Raw genomic sequence first — 26,011 nt, 5'->3', positions numbered from 1 at the left:
TAAAAAACTGAATTAAAAAGTTAGTTAAGTCTAAGTCCCTGGAGCTATGCTAAAGGCCAGTCTAAGATTTTACCTGCAGGCTGTGAGGCAGGTGGCTGAAGCTCCCAGATTGACCCAGTATCTGGCACTGACACAGATCTTGTCACTGAGGACATGACGCTCTGATCAGATATTCTGCAAAAAGGAAGTAAGATTAACTTCATCTTGTCATTTACAAAAGTAAAGAAAAAATTCTATAGTATTTGTAGGTTTTCCAGGTTATTTGGCCAGAAAACCCCACTGTTTTAACTAAATCATAACACTACCAAAGCACCTAATAGAGGAACAGAGATAGAGCACAATAATCACCCTCTGGACTCTTAAGGTCTTAACAAACACTAATTTCCAAATACTGAATGTACTTATTATCTTTAAAATCCACAACATCTCAACAAACAAACAAAAACCATAGATTCTAAGTCAAAAGGTTTGCATTGTAGTTCTGTCTCTGAAGTTTTCTGTGGATTATGCCAACCAAGTCCTTTAGCCTCTCGAGTCCCAGTTTGTCCATCTGTAAAATGGAGACCTTACCACCTGACAGGATGGGTTAAGGCTCAAAAGAGAAATATAGAAAGTTCCAGTCACACGGGACAGTAAAGTTTTAAAGAGCAGTGACTGATACGTTTGCAGAAGATAAAATAAGTACTACCCTGAATGATAATCTGCAACAGCAAAAATTTAACATAATTTCTAGCATAATTTTATTTTCCTCTGACCTACCTTAATAGCTTTTGGGTTCTGGAAAATTATAACCTTGTGTGGCATTGTTAATATCTGGAAATAGCACAAGTAAATATGAGATTCAACTTCTAGACTACAACTTTTTTGGTTGCTTCTCAAGTGTTATTCTTTGGTTATCATTACAAATTTATCCTCTGCATAAAAAGACCAAATAAATGTTTTACCTTCACCCTAATTATTTTTTTTAAAACTATATTCTGTTTTAGCACACCACAGTTTTCTGTTTTGTGTGGGTATTTTAATACCTGAGTTCACACATACCAATATTTACTTTCTCCCCCCCCCACCACCACACACACACACACACACACACACACACACACACACACAGTGACACATCATGGAATGACCACCAACCTCATCTTCAGCGCCTGGAATTGTTGGAGAAGAAGTGCCAACTGCTGTTGCTGCTGGGAAGACAGGGCTGCTTTCTGCTGCTGAGCCAAAACCTGTGCATACTGTTGTCTTCAAAAAGTAAAACAAAGTGTAACCTGTCTATCCATATTTAGTTCACTTTACTGAGACAACGAAAGACACAGTTTAATCTACCACCCCCAACAAAACACCATCAGAAACAGCTATCAAATGTATTTTACAATTCTCCATGAGAATAACAGTCACACAGAAAATTCTATACGTTATTCTACAAAGAACTGATAACATATTTCAAAGGGGGAAAAAAAAAATCACAAAATATCAAAAACTGGCAAATTCCTTCAAGATAATAGCCTTGTATCACAAAACAAGTTAAAAATAAAACATTCAATGGGGTTAAAAAAGGAGAAACATCTGTAACAAAAATTAAAAACAAATAATAATAATAAAAAATAAAACATTCAAATAGCTTTTTCCAAATGAAGCACCCTTTGCAAAAATCATTTGTATAAAAATTCTCAAATTTGTTTTTAGCTTGGAAAATTTTAGGTAAAATTGCCCTGGCCAGTTTGGCTCAGCGGTAGAGCATCATCCCTCAGCCCAATGAATCTCAGATTTGATTCCAGTCAAGGGCATATACCTTGGCTGCAGTTCGTCCCTGGCCCTGGTCGGGGTTGTGCAGGAGGCAATCAGTCGATGTGTCCCTCTCACGTCGATGTTTCTCTCTCTCTCCCTCCCTCTCTCTCCCTCTTTGCCTCCCACTCTGTCTGAAGGTAAATAGAAAAATATCCTCAGGTGAGGATTTAAAAAGAAGTAAAAATTTTAGGTAAAATTATTTTCCATTAGATCAGAGGTAGACAAATTTTTTTCTGTAAAGAGCCAGACAGTAAATATTTCTGGCTTTGCAGACCATACACAACTATTCAATGCTGCCATCTTTGTTCAAAAGCAGCCATTGACAATATACAAACCAACTGGTGTGGCTGTGTGCCAATAAAATTCAGCTTATAAAAACAGGTAGGCTGCCAAACTCTGCACAGATGACAGCCAATCTCATCTCTTCTGCAAAAGGAACACACACCCTATGTAATTCTGCCATCATTCCACAGCACTCTAACAGTATAAACTTCTGCTTCTTTCCTGTCCTCTCGTCTGTTTTTCCTCTGTAGCACTCAAAGTTGAGCCATTTAGAAGGCATTTTAATTCTTAAAATGTCTGTTGCTTTAAGAGCTGAAGAGCTTGACAAATTACAGTTATGGGTCATCTTTTGCAAACTTCTGGTATTTAAGAAAACCAAACTTAGTGGTAACATGCCACTAGCCAAGTAACTGAAATATGCTAAAACTTTTAGTTTCCTGTTGTAAAAGGTGAAACTTGTGAGCAGATGATGTCAAAGGCCCTTTTGCTGCTGCAGTACACCCTCTATGTTATTCCCTTACTGTATTAAGAACTGCTGGTACTGGAGGTGTTGCATCTGGTATAAGGCCGTGAGTTCCTGCTGCCTGGTGAGTCGCTCCTGGTCCAACTCTCCCTGGGAGTGAAGAGATGGGAGAGGAAATACCGCTGAGTCAATTGCAAAGAGCCTAAAAGCCATTTAGTACTAAAAGCAAAATGAATTCCAGATCTTTGCTTCCCCTCCACCTTTACACCCAAAATGCTCAACTATAAAACACTCAGGCATCTGTAAAAACTAAACAGTGACATCTAGTGGAAGAAAGTGGTGTCTGCATAAGAGATCCCTAAGGTGGGAAAGGGTCCTTATTTAGCTGCTGTTCTCCCTCCCCTTCTGTCCTTGAAGCTGAATGTTATACTGTAACTACTGCAACTAAAAAATGTATAATTCTCCTAATATTAAAAGTGATTTATAAATTTTTAGATCATCAGAAATTAAAGAAATGGGACAAACAGAAACGAGTAAAATTATCTAAAGTTTAAAGGAAATGGCACATAATGAATACAGGGAGCCAATATGTATGTATGTCTTCTTAAGATGATGATAAATTTTAAACACAACATAGAAGAGTTTTGAAAACTATAACTCCCTACCCTCAAATTAGTTTTTTATACTGTTATTAATACATCATAAGTTAAAAAAATAAGCTGCAGTAAAACTGTTTTATTAGCCTATATTTCAAACAACATGGCAGGAATTTACATTTGAAAAGCTAAAAGTGAGAAAAATAAGAAAAGTATAAGATAACAGAAATAAAGTAGTCCCCCTTATCCACAGTTTGACTTTCTGCAGTTTCGGTTACATGTGGTCAACCATGGACCAAAAATATTAAATAAAAAATTCCAGAAATAAATAATTTATAAGTTTTAAATTGTGCACCATTCTAAGTAATATGATGGAATCTCGCACCATCCCCCTCCATCCCACCTGGGACGTGAGTCATCCCTCTGTCCAGCTGCTACCTTCCAGTTAAGTCACTTAGTAGCTGTCCTAGTTATCAGATTGGCTGGAGAGGAGTGGGGGACACCACATTCAAATCACTTTTATTACTGTCTACTGTTATAACTGATCTCTTTAATTATTAGTTACTGTTGTTAGTCTCCTACTGTGCCCAATTTATAAATTAAGCCCTATCATCAGCTTATATGTATAAGAAAAAACATGGTATATACAGGGTTTGGTACCATTTACAGTTTCAGGCATTCACTGGGGGTCTTGGAATGTATCTCTTACAGGTAAGATAGGACTACTGTAAAAGTATATGGGTGATATAGACTAAGTTTATATCTTCATAGTTTGGAATAAAACACCTAATATACAATTTCTTGGCCTACAGAATCATCTAAAATTTAGAAACATCTTTTTTCTCATTAAATATCAAAGCTAGATAGAAGATATGCTAAGTTAATCTAAAATTTCTACATGAAAATGTAGGTTTCAATGTATATTCATCACCAAGGTGAACTCTCCTATCAGTGCTATTCAGGGCAAAGGCACCAGCTGACAGGAAGCAAGAGCTTCCCACGGTTTTACCCCGTAAGTGAATCTGACTGAGGCTCAGCCTTATAACTGGAAGTCAGGAAAAGGACTAGAGAAAATATGCTAAACTCCAAGTAATGAACTTTCAGCTCTGAAACACACGAGATAAAAACTCATCCCAATTTCAAAGGAAAATAAAGCTCAAACTTGGCATACAAGTTAGATTTATATACAGTAATACACAGAATAATTCTTTGGATTTAGAACCGAAATAATTCCCCTCACCCAGGAATGTTCACTGCTGTCCAAACTATAGGTCTCAACTAATCAGTGGGTTGTGAAACCAATTACTGGGTCAAGCTCAACATTTGTATATTTAAAAAAAAGAAAAGAAACAGAACAGAAAATACGTGCATAACAACATGTTTTGTGAAACTTGTTTCTCATATATACACACGCATGCACAGACAAGTGATGTAAAGCTTTTTTTACTATGGGCCATGGTCAAAAAAGTTTGACAGCCACTATTCTCATCTATGAACTCCCTCAATCTTATTCATTCTCATCTCTTAAGAACCTACCACAAGACCTGGCACAGACCCTCAACCTACAGTTAATGAATAAATCAATGGTGGTGTCACTGTAGAAATCCGGTGTTCACACTGAAGGTTTCTAACTATGGCTACTTTTGACTACGGCCAGTAACCAGACACTCCTACCTGGAGAAGGAAAAGTAAGGCACAGATCCAAAGCCCTCCAAGAGGAACTCTACGAGGAGAGGGTCAGGAGCAGCTGCAAAGGAGTATGATTTCCCGTTCAAACGTACTCTAGGGCCCCTATAGGAGGGGGAGGGGGCTACATTATGACCCAATTTTTAGTTACAATATCAGTATCTACTATTAAAAGAAAAGTTTCCAAAATATATTCTGAAGCACTGAACTTCTATATCAGTAACATTTACTTTAAGGTACACCTCAAATTTAGGAACTGTATGAGTCAAAAAGCAAGAAGCAAATGGAAGGGAAGAAAGAAAGAACATGCTTTCTAACTAGAGGCAACAGGAACTCTCAGTCAAGTGTGCTGAAGCAAAGGAGACTGACATGAGCTTAGGAAGGTGAGGAGCCAGAATATGTAAGCCTGGTAGGTGGGCCAAACTAAGATGTTCTTCATTCTACATCTACTGGAGAGCTACTGAAGAGAGGAGAGAGAGAAGAGAAAGAAAAAAAGAGGAGAAAGCAGGGAGGGAGGGAGGAAATGTGTGTGTGTGTGTGTATATGTGTGTGTGTGTGTGTGTAGATGGGCACAGGTATTTGAGTTTTGAAAAGATTATAGCTAGGTGTGAAGTCTCCGATTAAGACTTTCCGTTGCCTTTCAATTATTTTAACTACAGTTTTTTCCTCATTAGATGCAACATCTGGGTTGTGTTCACAAAAAGAAGCAAGTGCTTCTGTGTCTAATACGTTTTCTGGGTGAGCTGTAAGGTACTTACCATATGAGGAGGGGGTGCAGGACCAGAAGAGAAGGGAACCCTTCCCCACATTTTCATGATATCACCAAGAGGCTGGAAGCTTTCATCACATGCTCTCTTCACCAATAAAGACATAGTAAAATAGCCCGCCTGAAACCATTCAGCCATCTCCTGGTTATTGAAGGGACCTACAATAACATCAATTAAAACATAAGGGCAATTAGAATCCTTTCAAGCTAAAGAGGAAAAAATTATTTTCTGGGTTTGATCCTCATCCAGAGGTTAACAACTTGTTTCAGGTGGTACCTGTCAAATAATTTCTAAGATAACTTAATTCCTCTCCAAAGGTGGTAAACAGGCTTCTAATAAAATACAATGAAAAAGATTTCAAAATAAGCCTTATGTCTACACATCCCAAATTTTCAGCAGTGCTTTAATTATTTTAAAGATCGTAACAGTCTCCAAGTCAATCTCTATAATTCATTTGTCAGAGAAGATATAAATAAAACTGCAAAGAGTTAGTATTTGTTAGACTTTGTATCATTTAGTAGCAGAGAATATAAACATGCAGGGGTGAATACACCCTTCTCTAAATTTTCATTTTCTGTCAGAGATTACTGAAGGTTAGGCAAAATGTAAACAATAATCAATTAAAATAAGACAAACCATAACATATTTACCCAGGTTAAGGAGGCAAAAAAACCAAACTAACACTCTCTAGATGTTTTAAGTAAGAAAGAATCAAATACTTTATACAAAACAACAACAACAACAACAAAAACTAAAAAATACAATCTGCTCCCTAATCATTCATTCATTCTGTCAGCAAATATTCACTGAACACCAATTGTATGCGTCCAGGCAGTGGCAATACAGCAATAAACAAAGCCAAGTCCTGGATCTTCCACTTCCAGGAAGATAGAATAGATGTACTTCTCCTGTTAAATACAACTAAAAACCCTGAATATTATATATAAGACAAACAGAAGAGGACTCTGAAAAGTGGAGAGAAGGCAGCAAATTGACTAGAGGTCTTGAGGCTTGATTTACTGGGTTTTCATTTTACCACATATATCCCAGAACCCAGCAACAAGAAACATGACCCAATATACAAAATTAAAAGCATGACCCAATTATATGCTGTCTACAAGAAAGTCATTTCAAATATAACAATACAAGCAGGCTGAAAGTAAAGGGATAAAAATATTTATCATACAAACATTAATCAAAAGAAAGCTGGAGTGGCTATATCAGTATTTGACAAAGCAGACTTCAGAACAAAGAAAACTACAGAGACAGGGACATTATATAATAATAAAGGGTCAATCACCAAAAGCACATAGCAATCATAAAAGTATAAGCACCAAACAATAAAGCTGCAAAATATGTGAAGCACAATCTGGTAGCTGAAAAGAGAAACAGACAAATCCACAACAAGTACAGTTGAAGACTTCAACACCCCTCTCTCAATAATTGATAGAACTAGATAGGAAATCAACAAGACTGCAGAACTTAACACCATCAACCAACAAGATCTGAGATTTATAGAATATTCCAAAAATTGCAAAATATACATTCAAGTTCCCCCAGAACATATTACAAAAATAACTATATTCCGGGCCATAAATAAATCTCAATAAGGTTTTAAAAATTAAAACTATATATAGTATATTCTTCAACCACAACAGAATCAAACCAGAAATAATACACAGAAATATAACAGGAAAATCTTCAAGCACTTGGAAACTAAACAACACACTTCTAAATAACAAGGGGTGGGGGCAGGTACTGGGAGGAGGAGGGCCAAGGTGGAGGGTAGCCTATTAATACTGCCAACAATAAAAAAAGAGGGGAAAAAAACCCCAGCAAACTGAATAAAAACATGTATATCAAATTTTGTGGTACACAGTTAAAAACTGCTGAGAGAAAAATTTACAGTATTAAATGCTAACAATAGAAAAAAGGAAGACCTTCAAATCAATAATATAAGCTGCCACCTCAGACTAGAAAAAGAGCAAAATAAACCTTAAGATGGAGAAGTGAAGAAATAATAAAGAGCAGAAATCAGTAAAATTGAAAAGAAAAACAACAGTACAAGGGGAAAATCAAAAGAAGAAAGCTATTTTTTTTTTTTTTTAAGATCAGTAAAATTAACAAATCTCTAGCAAGACTGACAAAGAAAAAAGAAAACTGAACAAATTACCAGTATCAGGAATAAAACAGAGGCTATCTCACTACAGAACCTGCAGACATAAAAAATAATAGTAATACTTTTATCAAAAAGATACTACTATTAGCAAAAGGATAACAAGGGAATACTCTAAACACAAAAATCTGACTATTAGATGAAATGGTTCAAATAATCAAAAAACACAAACTACCACATTTCATCCATAGTAAATAAATAATTTAAATAGGATATTGAATTTGTAAGTTCTTAAGATTCCCGAAAAAGTCTCTAGATGGCTTACCTGGAGAATTCTACAAAATATTTAAAGAATTAATACCAATTCTAAACAATCTTTTCCAGTAAATAGAAGGGGAGGAAATAATTCCCAGTTCCCTTTACGAAGTTAATATTACCCTGATACCAAAACCAGAAAATGGGGGGGGGGGGACGACCCACGACAGAGCAACATCCCTTATAAACACAGATCAAAAACTCTTTAACAAATATTACCCAATAGGATTCAGCAATATATAAAAAGAGTACATGTATATACACACACACACACACACACACACACACAATGACCAAATGGAGTTCCAAGGATTCAAAGCTGATTCAATATTCAAAAATCAATCAATGTAATCTACCATACATACTAATTTTCTAAAGAAAGACAATCGCATGATTACATCAATAGATGTAGAAAAAAACATTTGACAAAATCCAATACCTAATCATGATAAAAACTCTTGAAAAATAGGGTACGTCAACTTAATAAACAGCATCTACAAAAACCTAGCAGTGCCCTGGCTGGTTTTCTCAGTGGTTAGAGCATCACTCCACAGACTGAAGGGTCGTGGGTTTGATTCCTGCCAAGGGCATGTACCTGGGTTGCAGGTTTGATTCCTAGACCTGGTCGGGGTCATGCAAAAGGAAACCAATCAACATGTTTCTCTTAACATCAATATTTCTCTCTCCCTATCTCCCAATCTATCTAAAAAATTTCAATGGAAAAATATCCCTGGGTGAGGATAAAAAATAAACACACACACACACACACACACACACACACACACACACTGCTCAAAAAAAAATCAAATACTTAGGTGTAAATCTACTAAAACGTGCAGCATTTATGCTGAAAATTACACAGAACTGATGAAAGAAATCAAAGATCAAAATAAATCGAGAGACATACCATGTTCATGAATTAGAAGATGAAAAAGATGTTGATTCTCTTCAAGATGATATAGAGATTTAATGTAATTTCTATTAAAATCTCAGCAAGATTTTTGGTAAATATAAATAAGATTATTCAAAACTTTGTATAAAAAGGCAAAGGACCTAGAAAAGCTAAAAACTATTTTGAAAAGAAAAATAAAGCGAGAGGAATCAGTCCACCCAATTTCAAGACTTACATAGCTGCAGTAATCAAGACTGTGGTATAGGTGGAGAGACACACATAGGTCAGTGGAACAGAATGAACCCAGAAACAGACCAACACAAATATGCCCAAGTGAATTTTCAAAAAGGTACAAAAGCAATTCAAGGAGGAAAGATAACCTTTTCAACAAAAGGGGCAGCTGGACATCCACAGGCAAAAGAAGTAAACTTAAGGTTTATTTATACAGAAATTAACTGAAAGTAGATCATACACTTGGATATAAAACAGAAATGTATAAATTGAGGAAGGGGAGGAAAAAAAATCTTTAAGATCAGAATCTAGGCAAAGAGTTCTTCTTAGACTTAATAACAAAAACACAATCTGTAAAAAAAAAAAATTGACTTCATTAAAATTTAAAACTTTTGCTCTGTGAAAGACTGTTCAGGATAAAATATACAGGTTGGGAGAAAATATTTACAATCTATGTATTTAACAAAGGACTAGTATCTGGACTATATAAAGAACTCTCAAAATTCAAAAGCAAAAACAATCCAATTAAAACAGGCAAAAAACATGAAGAGACATTTTACTGAAGAAGATAAATAGTCAACAGGTATATAAAAAGATATTCAACATCTTTAGCCATTAGGGAAATGTAAATTAAAAACTACAATGAGCGCTGGCCAGTTTTGCTCAGCGGTTAGAGCATCAGCCTGCAGTCCAGAGAGACCTGGGTTTGGTTCCCGCTAAGGGCATGTACCTCGGTTGCAGTTTGTCCCCGGCCCTGGTTGGGTCATGCGGGTGGCAGCCACTCGATGTGTCCCTTTCACATCGATGTTTCTCTCTCTCTTCCTCTCTCTCCCTCCCACTCTATCTGAACAAAAAATGGAAAAATGTCCTCCAGTGAGGATTAAAAAAAAAATACACACATACATACACACAGATGTGTGTGTGTATATATATATACATACATATAAATAGAAACATCACAAAACCCTATAGAGGATGCAGACAATCTGGATCACATATAGATTACTGGTGGAAATATAAAATGGTTCAAGCCGTCCTGGAAACCAGTTTGGCAATTTCTTTAAAAAACAAAATATGTAATTACCAAACAACCCAACAATTGCACTCATGAACGTATTTATCTCAGAGGACTAAAACTTGTGTTCACATAAAAACCTACCTATAAATGTTTAATAAGCTTTATTATAATAGCCAAAATCTAGAACAACCCAGATGCCATTCATGTGTGAAGTTAAATTATGATATGTCCATATCATGGAATACTAAATTAAAAGAAACAAACCACTGACTTATGTAACAAACTGAATGTATCTCCAGAAAATCATGCTGAGTGAAAAACCCCGACCCGAAAAGTTACATACTGTATGAGAATCCATTTATGTAACATTCTTGAAATGACAAAATACAGAAATTGGGAACAGATCAGTGGTTGCCAAGGGTCAAGAAGGAGGAGAAGGGGGTGTGGATGGGAGAAGAATTGGTGTGGCTACAAAAGGGCAACACAAGGGGTCCCTGTTGAGATGAAAACACTGAACTTAACTATGTCGATATTCTGGTTGTGATACTGTACTGCAGTTTTGCAAGTGGTATACCTGGGGGAGACTAGATAAAGGGTATGTGAAATCTCTGTATTATTTCTTACAAGTGCATGTGAAGCAACCATTACCTCCAAGTAAATTTAATTAAAACACACATCCATATGTATTTTTATTAAAATCCTGCTCTTATATACTTTACATTCTATAGATCATGAACAAATACATACAGTGCCAGGTAGTGATAGATGCTATGAAGAAGAGTGAAGTAGATTAAAGGTACTGAGAGTAGAAAAGGAGCCATTACGTTCGAGAGAGGTCATTTGGTTAAACATCATCATGAAACTGACACTAATAGAGTCAAACAATTTCAGGTTTTTAGCATAGATTTCAAAAGCAGAGATGAAGAATCAACAAATGTTCTTTACTGCATTCTCTCCCCATTCTAATTTAACTTATGCAGCATACAAATCTTTTAAAGAATTCATTTATAACATGGTACTACCTCTTCTTAAGACATTTTAAATAGTTTTTTTTATCATTTATATCAACTCCTCTTCAGCGAAACATTAAAGCACAGTCTTCCAAGGTTGCTGCCATCACTTTTTTATGGAAAGAAGACTGAAATAGGGAGAAGGTAAGAAACTCAACCTGCCTAGTTAACCAGCTGGCATGCCAGAAATGAGGGGGTCTTAAGCATTATGCTTATATCCCTATCATATTAGCATGACATTCTGCCCTGTATTCAAATTCTTTTCATTATTCCCCCCACTGAAATAATAAAGTACTATGGGAGGAGCCCATAAAATTGCCTTGTGTGTATGTGTGTGTGTGTGTGTGGGGGGGGGGGTGTTTGTGTGTAGATAGATAGGTAGATAAATATATAAATATATATATATATATATATAGAAAGCCTATAGTTTTGACTTCCTTTTGTACTACTATGAAAATTAACATTAATCACCATCTTATAGAATCTGGAGGTAATGGCAGACACTTCTGTACTTAAAGTAAAACAAAACAACCTACCCTGAATTTCTCCCTGAGGATCTTTGTAATACCATTTCTGCATTGCTTCGTGCATGGATGGAACTGAGACTCCCTTAGCTCTGTGTTCTTGCAGTTTGGGTGCCAGTCTCTCATCATCTAGTGCACTATCTTGGAGATAAGCAACCATCTTCTCAGCTTGCTAACAGAAAATCAAAAAAAGGAAATAAATTATCCCAACATAATACTTGTATGTATACATAAAAAATGCCTACCTTTTTGGACTACTTAATCTGTGAAAGACATTATGCAAAGAACACAGTAGGCAATGATTTAATTTTTCCAACAATGCCATGAAACATACAATACTATCCCCCATTTCACAAAGGGTTCGTGAAGTCTTACTCAGGGTCTCAAAATTATTAAGCAAAGTGAACTAAAATTACAACACAAACTGGCATGGATCAAGCCCAGGCTTCTAACGAACACACTAATCAGAGTACTTTTTAAAAATTATAAGCCATTGGTCATTCCTACATTGTATAGACTAAACCTGTAAAAACATGTATGTTAACAGAACAAAAGGCTCCATTAGTACAATTAACAAATAAAATCTTCTAGAAGTTTTACTAAGACATTGCCCCCTTTCTTCCTTTCTCCAGCATTTCCTGTCCATAACCACCCCACTCTGAAGTAAAGATAATTTCTTCTGCAGAAGGCAAGCTATCATTTACTTTGCATATACACAATCGTATATACAATCTTAGAAAAATCTAGAAACATGAATAAGATATTAATTTACTAGTTTAACTATTTTCCCTGTTATACTTTAGGCAAAATAAAGAGAAGACACAGTACCTATCCACAGCACTTGTATTCACTATTTCTGGCATTCCATTAATTTCCAAAGAAAAAAGAAAAGCAAACAGCTAAAGGCAATCTCAGAAGAGCAAAAAATAACCTGACATAATGACTACTACATAGCAGAAACTTATAAGCATGAAATTATTTGAAAGACAATTACTCATACAAATAAATACTAGACAAACAACTTTTCCGGTGCATAAAATCTGGTGCACAAAAGTCCCATTTTTGAATATTCATTTAAGGCCTTTGTTTTTTATTGCAGTTTGAGAGGAGAAAAAAAGGTGATTTTTACCTGCTCCAAATGCTTGAGACCCTCTTCATCATCTGGCTCCGTGGAAACACTGCCCATGCCCGGAGCACCTATGACTGGAGTATCACCTGGCCGGAGGGCAGGGCTAGGACTGGGAAGAGGAGGTGGAAGGATGAGGAGAGGAGAGGCTGCATCGGAAGGAATCTGAGACAGAGGCTGCTGTACGTCAGGAACCATTTCTAGAGGGAAAAAATGTAGAAAGATGAAAACCTTTTAATGAAATACAGAGTATTTTACCCCAAATGGGCTCGATGGAAATGTGAGCTGTGTCATGAACACTGCAGCTACTTCTGAAGGAGATATGCAGTATTTCTCTGCAGAATGACAGAAGTACTTCCACAGAATGACAAAATATAAGGATTAAAAGGTATCCAGAAAGGCTTTCTACAGTGCTTACCCGCGTCACCTGAGCATCTATCTACCCAATGGTTATGGGTCTACCTCTTGAAAACAGACTGAGTCAGTCTAATCCCTTCTTTATATCATGTCTTGGAACAGTAGAGACAGTTAACAAAGCAGTGCAAATCTTCTCAAAGATGGCATATCTCACCACCAAAACCTGTATTAAAAACATCTGCAGTGGTCTTGAATGAGTACCTTCTCAAGTCATAATTAATATAACTCAATACGTTACATTTTGTAGGACACTGAAAAACATTCGGAGTCTACTTGTACAGTGCAGGAAGTTGTTCTCAATAAGAATAAAGACTGCAAAAGAGGTTCTGTGTTGGTTCCTATTTCTAACCTACCAGGACGCAGGCTCTTAAGGAAAGGGAGCTGGAACTAATTAGATACACTTGCAGTTTCCCCTTTGAAACCTTGTTTGTTCAATTACAGATAGCTTCTCTAAATTCCTCTCACTCTTTCCTTCCTTTGCCAAATTTTTTCAAAGGACAGCCTATATAAGCTGTGTCCACTTCACCACCACCCACACCTGCTACACTGTGGATGCCACTCCCACACCTCCAGTAAAGCTTCTCTCCCAAAGACAGGCAGTGACCTCGAGTCTCCAAATCAATCCAGTGTTTTCCTCATTCTCGTCATCCAACCTCTTAGTAGCATCTGACATCATCCACCCTATTCCAAGCTGAAAACGTTCTCCTTCGTTTTCTTGCACTCTACATTTGCCTCTGAAGACTTTTCTCTGGCTTCTCTTTATCCTCTAAAAATCAGAATCACAGTTGAAAAAAAAAATCGAAATTACTCAAAGTTCTATTCTCAGTCCACTTTTCTTTTTATCCCTAACAAGTATATGTAACTTTTATATTTTTATTCTCTCTCTGGCCTTAAACTCTTTCTTTCTCTGCAATCACACAAATGCTCTCTAGCCACTTCTAGCTAATTTCTCATTAACATCTCAGAATCAATATTCAAAACTGAATTTACTGCTCTCCCCTTCCAAATGTGCTCCTCAACTTCTATTCTTTTTCTATTAATGGTAGCATAATCCTCTCAGGCACCTCACTACTCATCTTTGACTCTTCCCTTTCCTCTGCCCTGACATACAAGCAATGACTATGTCCTGCCAATTTCTACTCTGAAATCTCATCTGCCCACTCTCTCCCTTGACAGGCACAATGCCCCCAACATAACGACTACTTGGGAGCCCAGCAGGTCACTATGCACCCACCTGCCATCACAACAATCTACCCTACATAAGCTGTCAGAAATACGTTCCGATGTTTCTCACCATTCTTCTTTCACACCTAATGCTTCCTCTAAATAAAAACAGGAGCTGGCCCAGCTGGTGTGGCTCAGTGGTTGAGCATCAACCCATGCACCAAGAGGTCACTGGTTCGATTCCCGGTCAGGGCACATGGCCAGGTTGTGGGCCTGATCCCCAGTGCAGGGGCATGCAGGAGGCAGCCAATCAACGTACTCTCTCATCAATGTTTCTACCTCTCTCTCCCTCTCCCTTCCTCTTTCTCTAAATTCAATATGAAAAAAATTTTTTAAATAAATATAATAAAAACAGGAGCTGATTCCTGCCCATACCTGGATCACTTGAGTTTTCAATGCTACCTAGTATGACAATGCACTTTCCCAATTCATCCAGCCACACCTACCTCCAAATTATACTTATTATTTCAAGACAAACTCAAAGACACTTGCTCCCTGAAGCACTGCAAGAGTCTGCTAATCATGAATTCAAATAGTTCCTTTTTGCCCTAGATTACTGATACACATGCTTTATCTGCCCCAAATCCAGAATTCAATCTTTAATGCATATCTATGAAGATTTCTCAAAATACACATGTATTTTGACCCCATCCTAAAATTTCAAAATGTACAAGTTCTACAGTACCTGGTATAAATAGTAGAGTGTCTAATACTTACTGAATTCACTCATTCAGCTTTGTTTTAGACGTAAAAAACTAAAAAGAAATCTTTGATTCAAGCCCTCAAAATACTAGTTTATTGGGCAAAAAAGATCACCAGATCTTTATAATATTGTATTGCTATTTTAGAAATGTTTAAGAAACAAGACACCTAACCCAGCTTGGGAACGTGAGGTGGGAGGAGAGGTCAGGTACAGAGAACAGCATGTGTGCTAAGGCACAAGTCAAGAGAACAAAGCACCCTTCAGGACCTAACAGGCTGTGAGGCTGGTAACTAGAGTACGAAGGAGACAGAGACTGGTGCTGAAACTGCACAAAGGGAAGCAGAAACCTGATGGTGCAAGGTATCAGAGGCCATGTTAAAAAGTGTGAATTTCTATGGCGAATGACTCAACCTTTCAACACCAGGCCTTACAATGTCATTTTTTAATATGTACAAGAAACATGGAACTAAGTATTAGTCCTGGCTGGTTTGGTTCAGGGGTCAGAGCATCAGCCCAGGGACCAAAGGGTCAAGGGTTTGATTCCCAGTCAAGGGCACGTGCTGGGTTGCAGGTTCCATCCCTGGCCCTGGTCAGGGTCATACTCAAAGCAACCAATAGGTGTGCCTTTCTCACATCGATATGTCTCTCTCCCTCCCTCTCTTCTACCCTCTCTAAACATCAATGGAAAAATTTCCTTGGGTGAGGATTAACACACATGCAAAATGAGGAAATAAATATTAACATTGGTTACTAAGGTATATAAGCAACTCAAAATCAATACAGTACCGTTGGAGAAGGAGATATACTTTAAGCTTATTCTAACTAGCAAAGGTGATGGGAATCCCAGATTCATCTGTGTTCTTTCTGGCCTCTTTAGGAATAATGGCATTTTGGTGTGTCATTTGGATACACATAGTCTTTACAGGAAAGGAAGGTACCTGATATGAGAATCAAACTACTACAGAGGATAACAAATCCAGTTAGCTCAACTGATACCAGAGTGGCTATGTCATAACATCCTAGGAAGTGACTCCTGAGCTCCGCCCCTGCTTCCTCTGTTTCGGTGAATTCTAGAATGGACACAGGTGTGGGAAGCAGATTCACCAGTAAAATAATGTATGCTGATAATCTACTACTAGAAGCAGTTCTAGGAGGTATAAATAGTAGCCTATCTTATCTGTCAGCCAGTGATCATGGTCCCAGCAGAACCCTATTTTAGCTTGACACCTCTCCTAAATACATACCGTCCCCTCTGCTGGGCACTTTGGTTGGCAGACTATTTTCCGTCCGACTCTCTTCTTCAGCTTTTTCTGGCTGCTCAGCCTGGGGTTCCTCTTTCCTCTCAAACTGTGGTGCTTCCTGAGGCGGGCGGTCTGGAGGGGAACCTGGTCTAGCAGATGATGCTAAGATTTGGGGTGTTTCCTCACTAGCTTCTGTAAATGAAGTAATCTTAAATTAACAATTTAGGAAACTTTTGGTTCAACAGAAAAAAAGATAAAGACAAAACTGCACCTTACCGACGCCTACTCTGTCTGTCTTCTCTCCCTCTCTCTTATTTGTCTTATCAGGTTCTTTGGCTTCTTCACTATGGCTGCCCTCGGAGTCGGAGCACTCCTCCCCTTCCTCTACGGGCCGGAAGTCCATCTCCTGCTCTTCCGGAATAGGCTCTTTCTGTACTTTCTGTAGCAAAAAAGAAAGCCAAAAGTTAACAGCACATGAATTTGGTAGAAGGTCAGTGCCTGGCATGATATTTCAAACCAAGCTCTTACCTTCAGAGAGAGGAATGCTCCAGAGGAGTCAAATGTGCCCATTTCTTCCTCAGCATCCTCTAAGCACCACTCAGGCAAGCTGTCCCTGTCATCGTCAATGCTGCCGCTGCCGGTGCGCACCCTTCGGTAGCCCCGCTCATCATCCCGATCTCGAAAATCAAACTCAAACCTTCGCCGTCGTTCCATGTGTTCCCGCCAGCCTGCAGAACGAGGGCCATCTGGGATCAGGAGGAGGACACAACCCTTAGAAAAGTTTTGTGACAGTATTGAAAAAAAAAATGATGGATAGGAAATAAAGGAAAAAACTACAACTGAGAAAGCAAATTCAAATGGACCAACCAACTAAACAGAAAACTAGGCAAATCACATGAAGTTCAGAGCTGAGCATATGTACACCAACACTAAGTGACAGTGGCTGCCTTCATTAAAGTACCGAGCCACAAGGCTCTACGGCTGTTAGAGATACATTTAAAACATCACTTTTAAAGGACATTTTATTCAAAGCATATACTTTTAATAAGCTTTAGGTATCTGACTGAAATGTTGATTAACCTACTCCTAGCTCAGACTTAGCACTGATATCTTCCCACACTGATGTCCATGTGTTCCCTCTGGCAGGTCTTTGAAGCATTTCTTTCTTCTCCTGAAAATATCATTCTTTATGAGTAAGACCAGTTCCATGTGACAATTCATATCAAAATCATCGTGCCTACCTGCTAGTGCCAAGATCTCATTTATAATTCTGATTCCTAACAAAAAGTCATGAATTACAGCACTGGCAGCCATCACAGAGATTTTATATAGTCCACCATCCTAAGTTTATAATTTACAAAACTTCTGCCCTGGCTCATGTGGCTCAGTTGGTTGAGCGTTGTCCTATTCACTGAAAGGTCTCAGGTTTGATTCCAGGGCACATACCCCAGTTGTGCCCTCTCTCTCTCTCTCAAATCAAAATACATTTTAAAAAAAAAAAATTCTGACAGCAGTAGTAACCTGCAAATGGCAAAGCAGAACTAAGAATCCAGGTCTGCAACCTCTACTGCTTCTTCCACAACAGCATGCTTACCTTCCTCTCCCATTCTCTCATCTCTTAACTCTCCCCAGGGAGTTATTTCCGTATAACACCCCCAGAGACATTCCTAAATCCACCCTAGCATACTATTTATTACACCCACCGTCCAGCACAAAATGACTGCCTAAAAATAAAAGATCCCAGTTAAAGTTTTGTTTTGTTTTTCCTAAAAAAGAACGGGAAACTTGGTAAAAATCTGACAAACCTAAGTCTAAAAGAGTTAAAAAAAAAAAAAAAGGCAGGTTTTAACATATTAGAATTTTCCATCCTTGGTGGAAGATACACAAAGAAATGAAGTCGAAGCAAAAATGCTCTTACCACTGAGGCTCAATTTGCTAAAATCAGCAATCTAAAATTCAAACTGAAAACCAAAGGGCAAAAAATGCCAAATACAGGTAGCATACTATAAGCCATTCACAAAATGGTAAGAAAACATTATTTCCACAGTCCATACCCTTTACTTACAACAACAAAACACTATTTACGACCTTCTATGAAAATGAAGAAATTTTATACCGACTGCTTACATGTAAATAAACCCAGAGTCATCACTCAGAACTGTCATGATCTAATGGTGATTGCCAGAGCACTCTGTCTACTGCTGTCATTTCTAACTGTCTATAAATATGCACTGTGATAGGAATGTATCCTTCTAGGTGTCTGGCTCACGTTTCCCTCTTACTGAGTTTCCTAAGTTCAACTCTCAGAGTGAATGCTTAGCTGTCCTAATGTATTTTCTACATGTATTGTCTACATGTAGAGAATCTCTACATGTACCCATCTCTACATGTATTCAGCTGTGCTCCCTACTTTAATGAAACCAGATTTCATAATTCTGTTGTCTTACCAACATCAAAAAAAAAAAAATGTTATTCATGATAGTAAATGTAGCAGGTAAGGCACATCTATGGCTTATTAAGACTGATCACTGCTTTAAAGACTCCATTAGAACTAGTTTGATACTATTTTCACAAAGTAAAATAAGTCAAAATCATTATATTTAAAAAGTTAATCAAATCCTAATGAAAGATTAACTAAAATCTAAGAAATATTAAAAATAACATAATTTATATAATCAGACTCGATTTCTAATATGCTGAGTTGAAAGAGTAGATAGTATTCATTTTAAAAAAATGCATATATTTACAGTGTCTTTTTCATCCCCATATGTCTTCATATCCCCCAAACTATCTTTTAAAAATATGAATAAAAAATTCTGGAAAACTGTCAAGTTGATGACAAATAAAACTGAAAGTCAAATATTAAGGAGAAAGATTTAGAAAAGATAATATATATCCAAAATCTAAATTGTTGATTGAGGAGATTTGATGGTAGAATATAACACTAAAGTTTTAACTTTGTTCAACTCCCTTTAATAGAATCAACATCAGACGTTTGAGCTCAGAAACACTGTTCATCTTCCAAAACATTCACCTTGTTTGTTTTTGATCAGCTGGAATTTTTCTTCTTGCTCAGCCCAGATCCTGTCCATTCTCACTGAATGCTTGTTGGGAACATAGTCTACAAACCTCTGCTAACAGGCAAGCTCAGCACAAAATGCCGCTATGCCTTGAAGAGAACGGTAACATTTGGTTGCCCAGGACACAGACTGATGAGAATTGCCTAGAAAACTATGATGTAAACAATGCCCACTAATGACAGAAAACTCACCCAAGAGGCAGTTATGAAGAGTCGGGGTAAAGCATCCTAACTTTATCCAAAGATTGACTTCACCAAGTTTCTACCTACCCACACAACTCCATAAAGCACTCTAAATGTCTGTTAAAATGCTTCCTCAGACCAAGGCTAGTGGTTTTGCTACTAACTTGATTTTAAAAAGTAAATGGAAACAGTTTACATTATTATAATGTCCTCTGTTAAAGATAAGCTCTCTTGGCATATGGTTGATAGATAAAATACTATGTTATGCACGTGAAATTCAAGACATGTATACACTGTCTGTGTACGCTTCAGTTCTGCATGACCCCACAATTCAAACTACAGTGGCATCTGATTATCATGAGGCGTGGACTCAGCACTTTGGCAGGGAATGAACTCTGACACAAAGCACCAGTGTCTTCAGTTACCAGCATATCTAATGTCAGGGAAGAACAGTTGGAAGCATTCTTAAGAGTCAAACAGAAGAACTTACAAAACCACTAATCACTACTATTCTCTCTCCTTTTTTTAAAGTTAAAGGAACAAAAGAATGAACTTGTGATTATGTTTTTGACCTGGGTTTAAAGTTTATTCTGCAAATAAGCATAAACACATTCTCAGGACAAATAAAAAACTGTGAAAGAATAAATCCTTTTTTACGCAGGGAGGAAAAACATTTTAGGGGGAATACCTATCTCTAATTATACATTTAAAAGTTTTAAAGCAGAATGAAGAAGAACTGAGAGATTTAGAGTAAGACAAAACTAAATGAAATCCTCTCTCAGTTGTGCAGTTAAGGGCAAGTGCCTGCCATGAAACCACACTAGAAAAACTAGAATGATTTTAATCAAATAAATAGATCTGGAGAATTTATGTTGAAATCTTGGTAGTAATAAGACTGAGTGTGATGACATAAATAATGACTCCACTTTTTTCTTTTTTTTTAAGCCAGTTTATCTTTTCCACTTACTCCCTAACAATTTCCATCAAATCCGGAACAGAATTCTTACCAGGACTATGAGGCCGCCACCTCTCTCCATCCCTTCTTGATCCAGCTAGTCGCCAACCTCCATCTTCATCTTCTCCATTTTGTTCCTCTCTAAAAATACGCCAATTGTCACTTTCTGATCGTATAAATTCATGCTTTCTCCCCACCAATGTTGGTCCACCTTCCTCAAAATTTGGTCTTCCTGTAAAGAAAATGAGAAACATGAGCCTCAGCCAGTGAGAATTCTGAAAACAGACTTGACTGCTCATATCAAGCTTTTCTGTAATTGTGTCCATTTCAATGTTCGGGTAGTATAAATAAAATAACTGTGGACATAAGCACAGATTATTAGACACATTTCTCTTTTTTTAAATTATTTTTCCTGTTTTTACTTATTTTTTAATATTTTTTCTTTATTGGTTTTATAGAGAGAGGAAGGGAGAAACAGAAACATCAATGAGAGAGACATCGACTGGCCACCTCCTGCATGCCTCCCACTGGGGATCGGGCCCACAACGGGGCATGTGCCCTGACCAGGAATCAAACCAGCAACCTCTTGGTGCATGGGTCGACGCTCAACCACTGAGCCACACCGGAAGATCTGATACATTTCTTAAGGCTGAACATTCGTAGACAGGGCAAGTTTTTTTTTTTTAAATAATGCATGCATTTAAAAAAAGGGCACGCAGTGAAAAGTAAATCAACCTGCCCCCTACACAAGATCCCCAGTCTTTTCTCCGGAAGTAACCACCATCAACAGTTTCGTATAAAGCCTTCCCCAAACTGTCCACGGCTATATTTGTTCATGTATATACAGAATCCCTCACTGACACTCTTACCACCATCCTCAGAATGTTATACATGTTGTTTTGTACCCTTGCTGTTTGCACTTAACCATGCATCTTGGCAATCCTTCCTTAACAAGTACATAGTTGTTGTTTTATACGTCACACGGTATTTTTATTATTTGCTATTTCTTTTTCTTAAAGATTTATACATGTTTTTATTGATCTTTTTAGAGAAAGAGATAGAAACATCGATGTGAGAGAGAAACATCAATCAGCTGCCTCCTGCGTGCCCCCAACCAGGAACTGAGCCTGAAACCCGGGCATGTGCCCTGATCAGGAATCGAACTGGGACCTCTCAGTCCATGGGACGACACTCAATCCTTTGAGCCACACAAGCTTGGATGCTATATTTTAATTTAATCAACTTCTACTGGTGGTTCTGCCCAAATCTGTAAATTTCAATCTCTCTTTTACTCCAAAATAGATTGTAAATGCAAAAGAAGATACTGTGAGCTATAATATTTCATTCAGTCTAGCATCTAGTACATTACAGGCATATAACAAATTGCTTTTGAACAGAATTCAAAGATAAGCTGTGTCTAACCTGGTACAATTCAAGAGCTACATGAGTAGTAAAAGATGATCTGGTACACCAAGTAAACTCACTTGGTACTTTCAAAGGACAAGATAATTCTAAATGATGCAAACAAATTATTGTTATTTTTTTTCTTTATTGCCCTGGCTGGTTTGGCTCAGCAGTAGAACGTCATCCCGTGGACCAATGAGTCCCGGGTTCGATTCCAGCCAAGGGCACGTACCTAGGTTGCAGTTCATCCTAAGCCCTGGTCAGGGTTGTGCAGGAGGCAACCAGTCGATGTGTCCCTCTCACATCGATGTTTCTCTCTAGCTCCCTTTCTCTCCCTCTCTCTCTCTACCTGAAGGTAAATAGAAAATATCCTCTGGTGAGGATACAAAAAATAAATAAAAATATGTTTTTTCTTTATTGATTTTTAGAGAGAGAGGAAAGGAGAGGGAGGGAGAGACAGAAACATCGATGAGAGAGATGATCAACTGGTTGTGTCCTGCATGCCCCGCAGTGGGGATCTGGCCCACAACCTGGGCATGTGTCCTGACCAGGAATCGAACTGACAACCTCTTGGTACGTGGGTAGATATTCAACACTGAGCCACACCAGCCGGGTGTGAACAAATTCTTTAGTCACCATCACACATGTGCTAATATATATTTTATAACAGATTACATAAAATCTCACATTCAAGTAGTTGAAAATCCAGAACATACAACAATGTCCTCTGTTTATAACAATAAAAGTTCCATATTCTCTCAATGACAATTTTCATTAAGTCATACTAAAAGTGGAAAAAGAACTGTATACTGGACTTGAAAAATGAGGAAATTTTAGTTTTTGGTCATCCTCTTATAGTCCATTTGCATTAAGATTCAACATCTTGTTTGCCCAAATGGTTGTTAGGTTTTTATCAGAAATTATTCTTAAAGAATTAAGATCATTTTAAAAGATAAAATAACTTGGAATTGGGGGTGCAATTATTTGCTGAGTAATACACTACCTGCTTTCTTATTATGGTAGGCAGCCTCTAACACAGCCCCCAATAACCCTGCCTTCTGGCCTGTGTGTAATCCCCTCACCGGAAGTATGGGCTGGACTTGCCCTAAGAAACAGAATATAGCAGAAGTGATGAGATGCCACTCCCAATATTAAGTTAAAAACAATTGTGACTTCCATCTTGGATACTCTCTCTGAGGGCATCCAGCTGCCCTGTCATGAGACAGCCCTGTGGAGAAGCCCACCTGGCAAAGAACAGAGGCTCTGCCCGCAGCCCTGGAGTGAGCAGGAAAGTGGTGCGCCCTAGTTGAACCTTGAGATAACTGCAGCCCTGGCTGACAATATGACTGCAGACCCAGACCAGAACCACCTGGCTGAGCTGCTCCGTCCTTTGAGGTAACTTGTTACACAGCCATAGATAATAAAAACACTCATTTAAACTGATTCACTCTTCAGAACAATTCTCAGTATTAGAAATTATTTTCCCATTTTATAGCTGAAATACAAAGGCTTTTGATCAAAAGTTAACCCAGAATTGTCCAAAGTCACACACCACTGTTTAAATGGCACAGACAGGATTCAAAAGTTAATCTTTTCAGTTCAATAAATACTTATTGCACTCTAGGTGCCAAGTTTTATAAAGTCAAGTGAAGACATTTTCTGTATGTCTGCACTTGGGTTAGAAGGGCTAGAAGACCTTGCAGACTCTCTTGCTCTGAATTAAGAGGAGATAGTCCATCTTACAAGGCACCACATCAATTATATGACTTGATAAAGAATGTAGGGACAGCCCAGCTGGTGTGACTCAGTGGCTGAGCATTGACCCATGCACCAGGAGGTCACCAGTTCAATTCCCGGTCAGGGTACATGTTGTGGGCCAGATTCCCAGTGGAGGGCATGCAAGAGGTGGCCAATCAATGATCTCTCTCCCTCTCCCTTCCTCTCTAAAATCAATAAAGAACAAAATATTCTTTTTAAAGAAAAGAATGTAGGGACACTAAAAGAGGAACAAATCTAAAACAAAGAAATCCCTAGTGTGTATAGGCTGACAAAAGATGGAAAATGAATTTTAACCCATGTAATTATTCAGTCACTAGTATGTGCCCAGCACTGTATGATGACTTGGGAACATAGTGGTAATCACGTGATGGATGAGCTGCCAGTCAAACCACTCATTTTCATCTACTTTTACATTAAGCTTTTGAAAATGTAATGAAGGTACCAAAGTAAACAAAATTGCACTAATGACAAAATGCTTAACTCACCAAAAATTGATCATTTTAATTTTTTTCTAAAAGATTATAAACTGCAAAAAAGTCAAGTTATTAAAAATACTAGTAATCCTTCAATCTAGAAATAGAATTCTATCTGTGGTTAGCTTTTACATAACTTTATATTTTTATGTAGTTGCAATCAGTATACACCTACTATTTTGTAATCTACTTTTCATCGAGGATAGCAAATTCTTCTCTGTGATTAAGCATCTTCCTAATACTACAAATGGGTACATACAAGGTATACCTTGCTGCTGTAGCACAATCCACCGGATTCCCCACAATGGACATTTACTTTATAACTAATTTTTTGAGAACTACAGATAACAAGGTAAGAAATATCTGCGTATATGTGTGTTTTCTTTTAATTATTATAGTTCTTTTTAATGATTTTTAGAAAGAGGAGGAGAGAGAGAGAAACACTGATCGGCTGCCTCCCATATGCGCTCCAACTGGGGATAGAAGCCGCAAACTTTTGGTATACAGGATAATGCTCCAACCAACTGGGCCACCCAGCTAGGGCCTGTGTGTACATGTGTTTTGCTTTTTTGAACTATTCCTTCTTCAAAGACTAAAAATGAAATTACTAGGTCAAATGACAGACTTCATATAGGACATACACCCCCCAAAAGAAGGTCAAACCTTTAAGATTTTTTACTATTTTAATAGTTGTAAAATGGTATACTAAATGTGGCTCAAATATAAATTTCTCATAACAAAGATTTCTCATATTGATTACTGACTTTATTTCCTTTTATGTGAATTGTTTGCACTTTTTTCTAAACTAACAGCTTCTTTACCTTTGTAACTAACTGTCAAGTCCTACATATACTTTTCAGATTAGTATCTAGAAATAAGAAAAATATGAAGACAGAACAGGGAAACTACAGAAAGAAAATATTTAGCCTTTCTACTTACTGTAAACAATCTTGTAATTTTCAGCATGTTGGGAAAACCTGTACCACATAAAGTTCGAATAACTTTATGCCATTTCTTGTTCCAAAAAGGATTTGAGACAGAAAATTTGAAGATAAAGAAGAGCACAAAGGAGTTCAGATTTTGTTACTGAGTGCCTGTTACCACAAAATAATTCCTAAAAACAGCATTACACTTTTGGGCTTATCAAATGTTGTATAGTGAATAACAGCAATAGAAAAATCTAGGTGACAACTTTTCTGGTGTAAACCAAGAAAAACCAGAATAACATAATTATGATACGCCAAACCTATTCCATATGTAAGTGCAAGGTAAGTGGAATTCTGCCTTCAGAAGTCACTGTCACTTTCAAAAGAGAAGGATGAAAAAGATTCAAGAACTTTTAAATAGACTCTACTTATCTCCTCCCCTTACCTTTAAAAAAAACTTATTAAAGTATAACATTATTTTTTTATTGATTGATTTTAGAGAGCGAGAGTGAGAGAGAGAAACATCGATGAGAGAGAATATCTATTGGCTGTCTCCTACATGCCCCTCACTGGAGATTTAGCCCACAACCTGGGCATGTGCCCTGACCGGGAAGTGAACCGGCGAACTCCTGGTGAATGGGTCGACATTCAGCCACTGAGCCATACTGACAGGGCTGAAGTATAACAAACATTCTTATCAAAAAGTACACATCACAAATGTATAATTGAGGGTTTTCAAACAGTAAATATATCCATATAACTCCCACCTAAGACTTTTAAAAAGCAAAGTAGTATAGAAACTCTCAAAAG

At 37.5% G+C, this 26,011-nt stretch overlaps 1 protein-coding gene across 13 annotated transcripts in view; it reads right to left on the bottom strand.

Annotated features, from left to right (window-relative positions):
- The window catches only part of GIGYF2 (GRB10 interacting GYF protein 2), a 127,731-nt gene that overhangs the window by 31,192 nt on the left and 70,528 nt on the right, over nucleotides 1-26,011 (bottom strand). For 10 of the 13 annotated variants that reach the window (XM_036254591.1, XM_036254590.1, XM_036254593.1 and 7 more), the window contains 10 exons: nucleotides 20,672-20,851; nucleotides 16,931-17,148; nucleotides 16,679-16,841; nucleotides 16,406-16,594; nucleotides 12,821-13,017; nucleotides 11,704-11,863; nucleotides 5,577-5,743; nucleotides 2,595-2,686; nucleotides 1,138-1,245; nucleotides 74-174 (listed from right to left, as the gene is read on the bottom strand). In XM_036254591.1, coding sequence (XP_036110484.1) covers nucleotides 74-174; nucleotides 1,138-1,245; nucleotides 2,595-2,686; nucleotides 5,577-5,743; nucleotides 11,704-11,863; nucleotides 12,821-13,017; nucleotides 16,406-16,594; nucleotides 16,679-16,841; nucleotides 16,931-17,148; nucleotides 20,672-20,851 — 1,575 coding nt within the window. Of the gene's footprint in view, nucleotides 1-73; nucleotides 175-1,137; nucleotides 1,246-2,594; nucleotides 2,687-5,576; nucleotides 5,744-11,703; nucleotides 11,864-12,820; nucleotides 13,018-16,405; nucleotides 16,595-16,678; nucleotides 16,842-16,930; nucleotides 17,174-20,671; nucleotides 20,852-26,011 lie in introns of those variants that run through there. The other 3 variants (XM_036254594.1, XM_036254589.1, XM_036254600.1) reach the window with 2 other exon arrangements.

Source organism: Molossus molossus, unplaced genomic scaffold, assembly GCF_014108415.1.
Source record: "Molossus molossus isolate mMolMol1 unplaced genomic scaffold, mMolMol1.p scaffold_m16_p_11, whole genome shotgun sequence".
NCBI classification, from domain to species: Eukaryota; Metazoa; Chordata; class Mammalia; order Chiroptera; family Molossidae; genus Molossus; species Molossus molossus.
The sequence above is the reverse complement of the archived record's forward strand: the minus strand, read 5'-3'. Positions and strand labels throughout refer to the sequence as shown.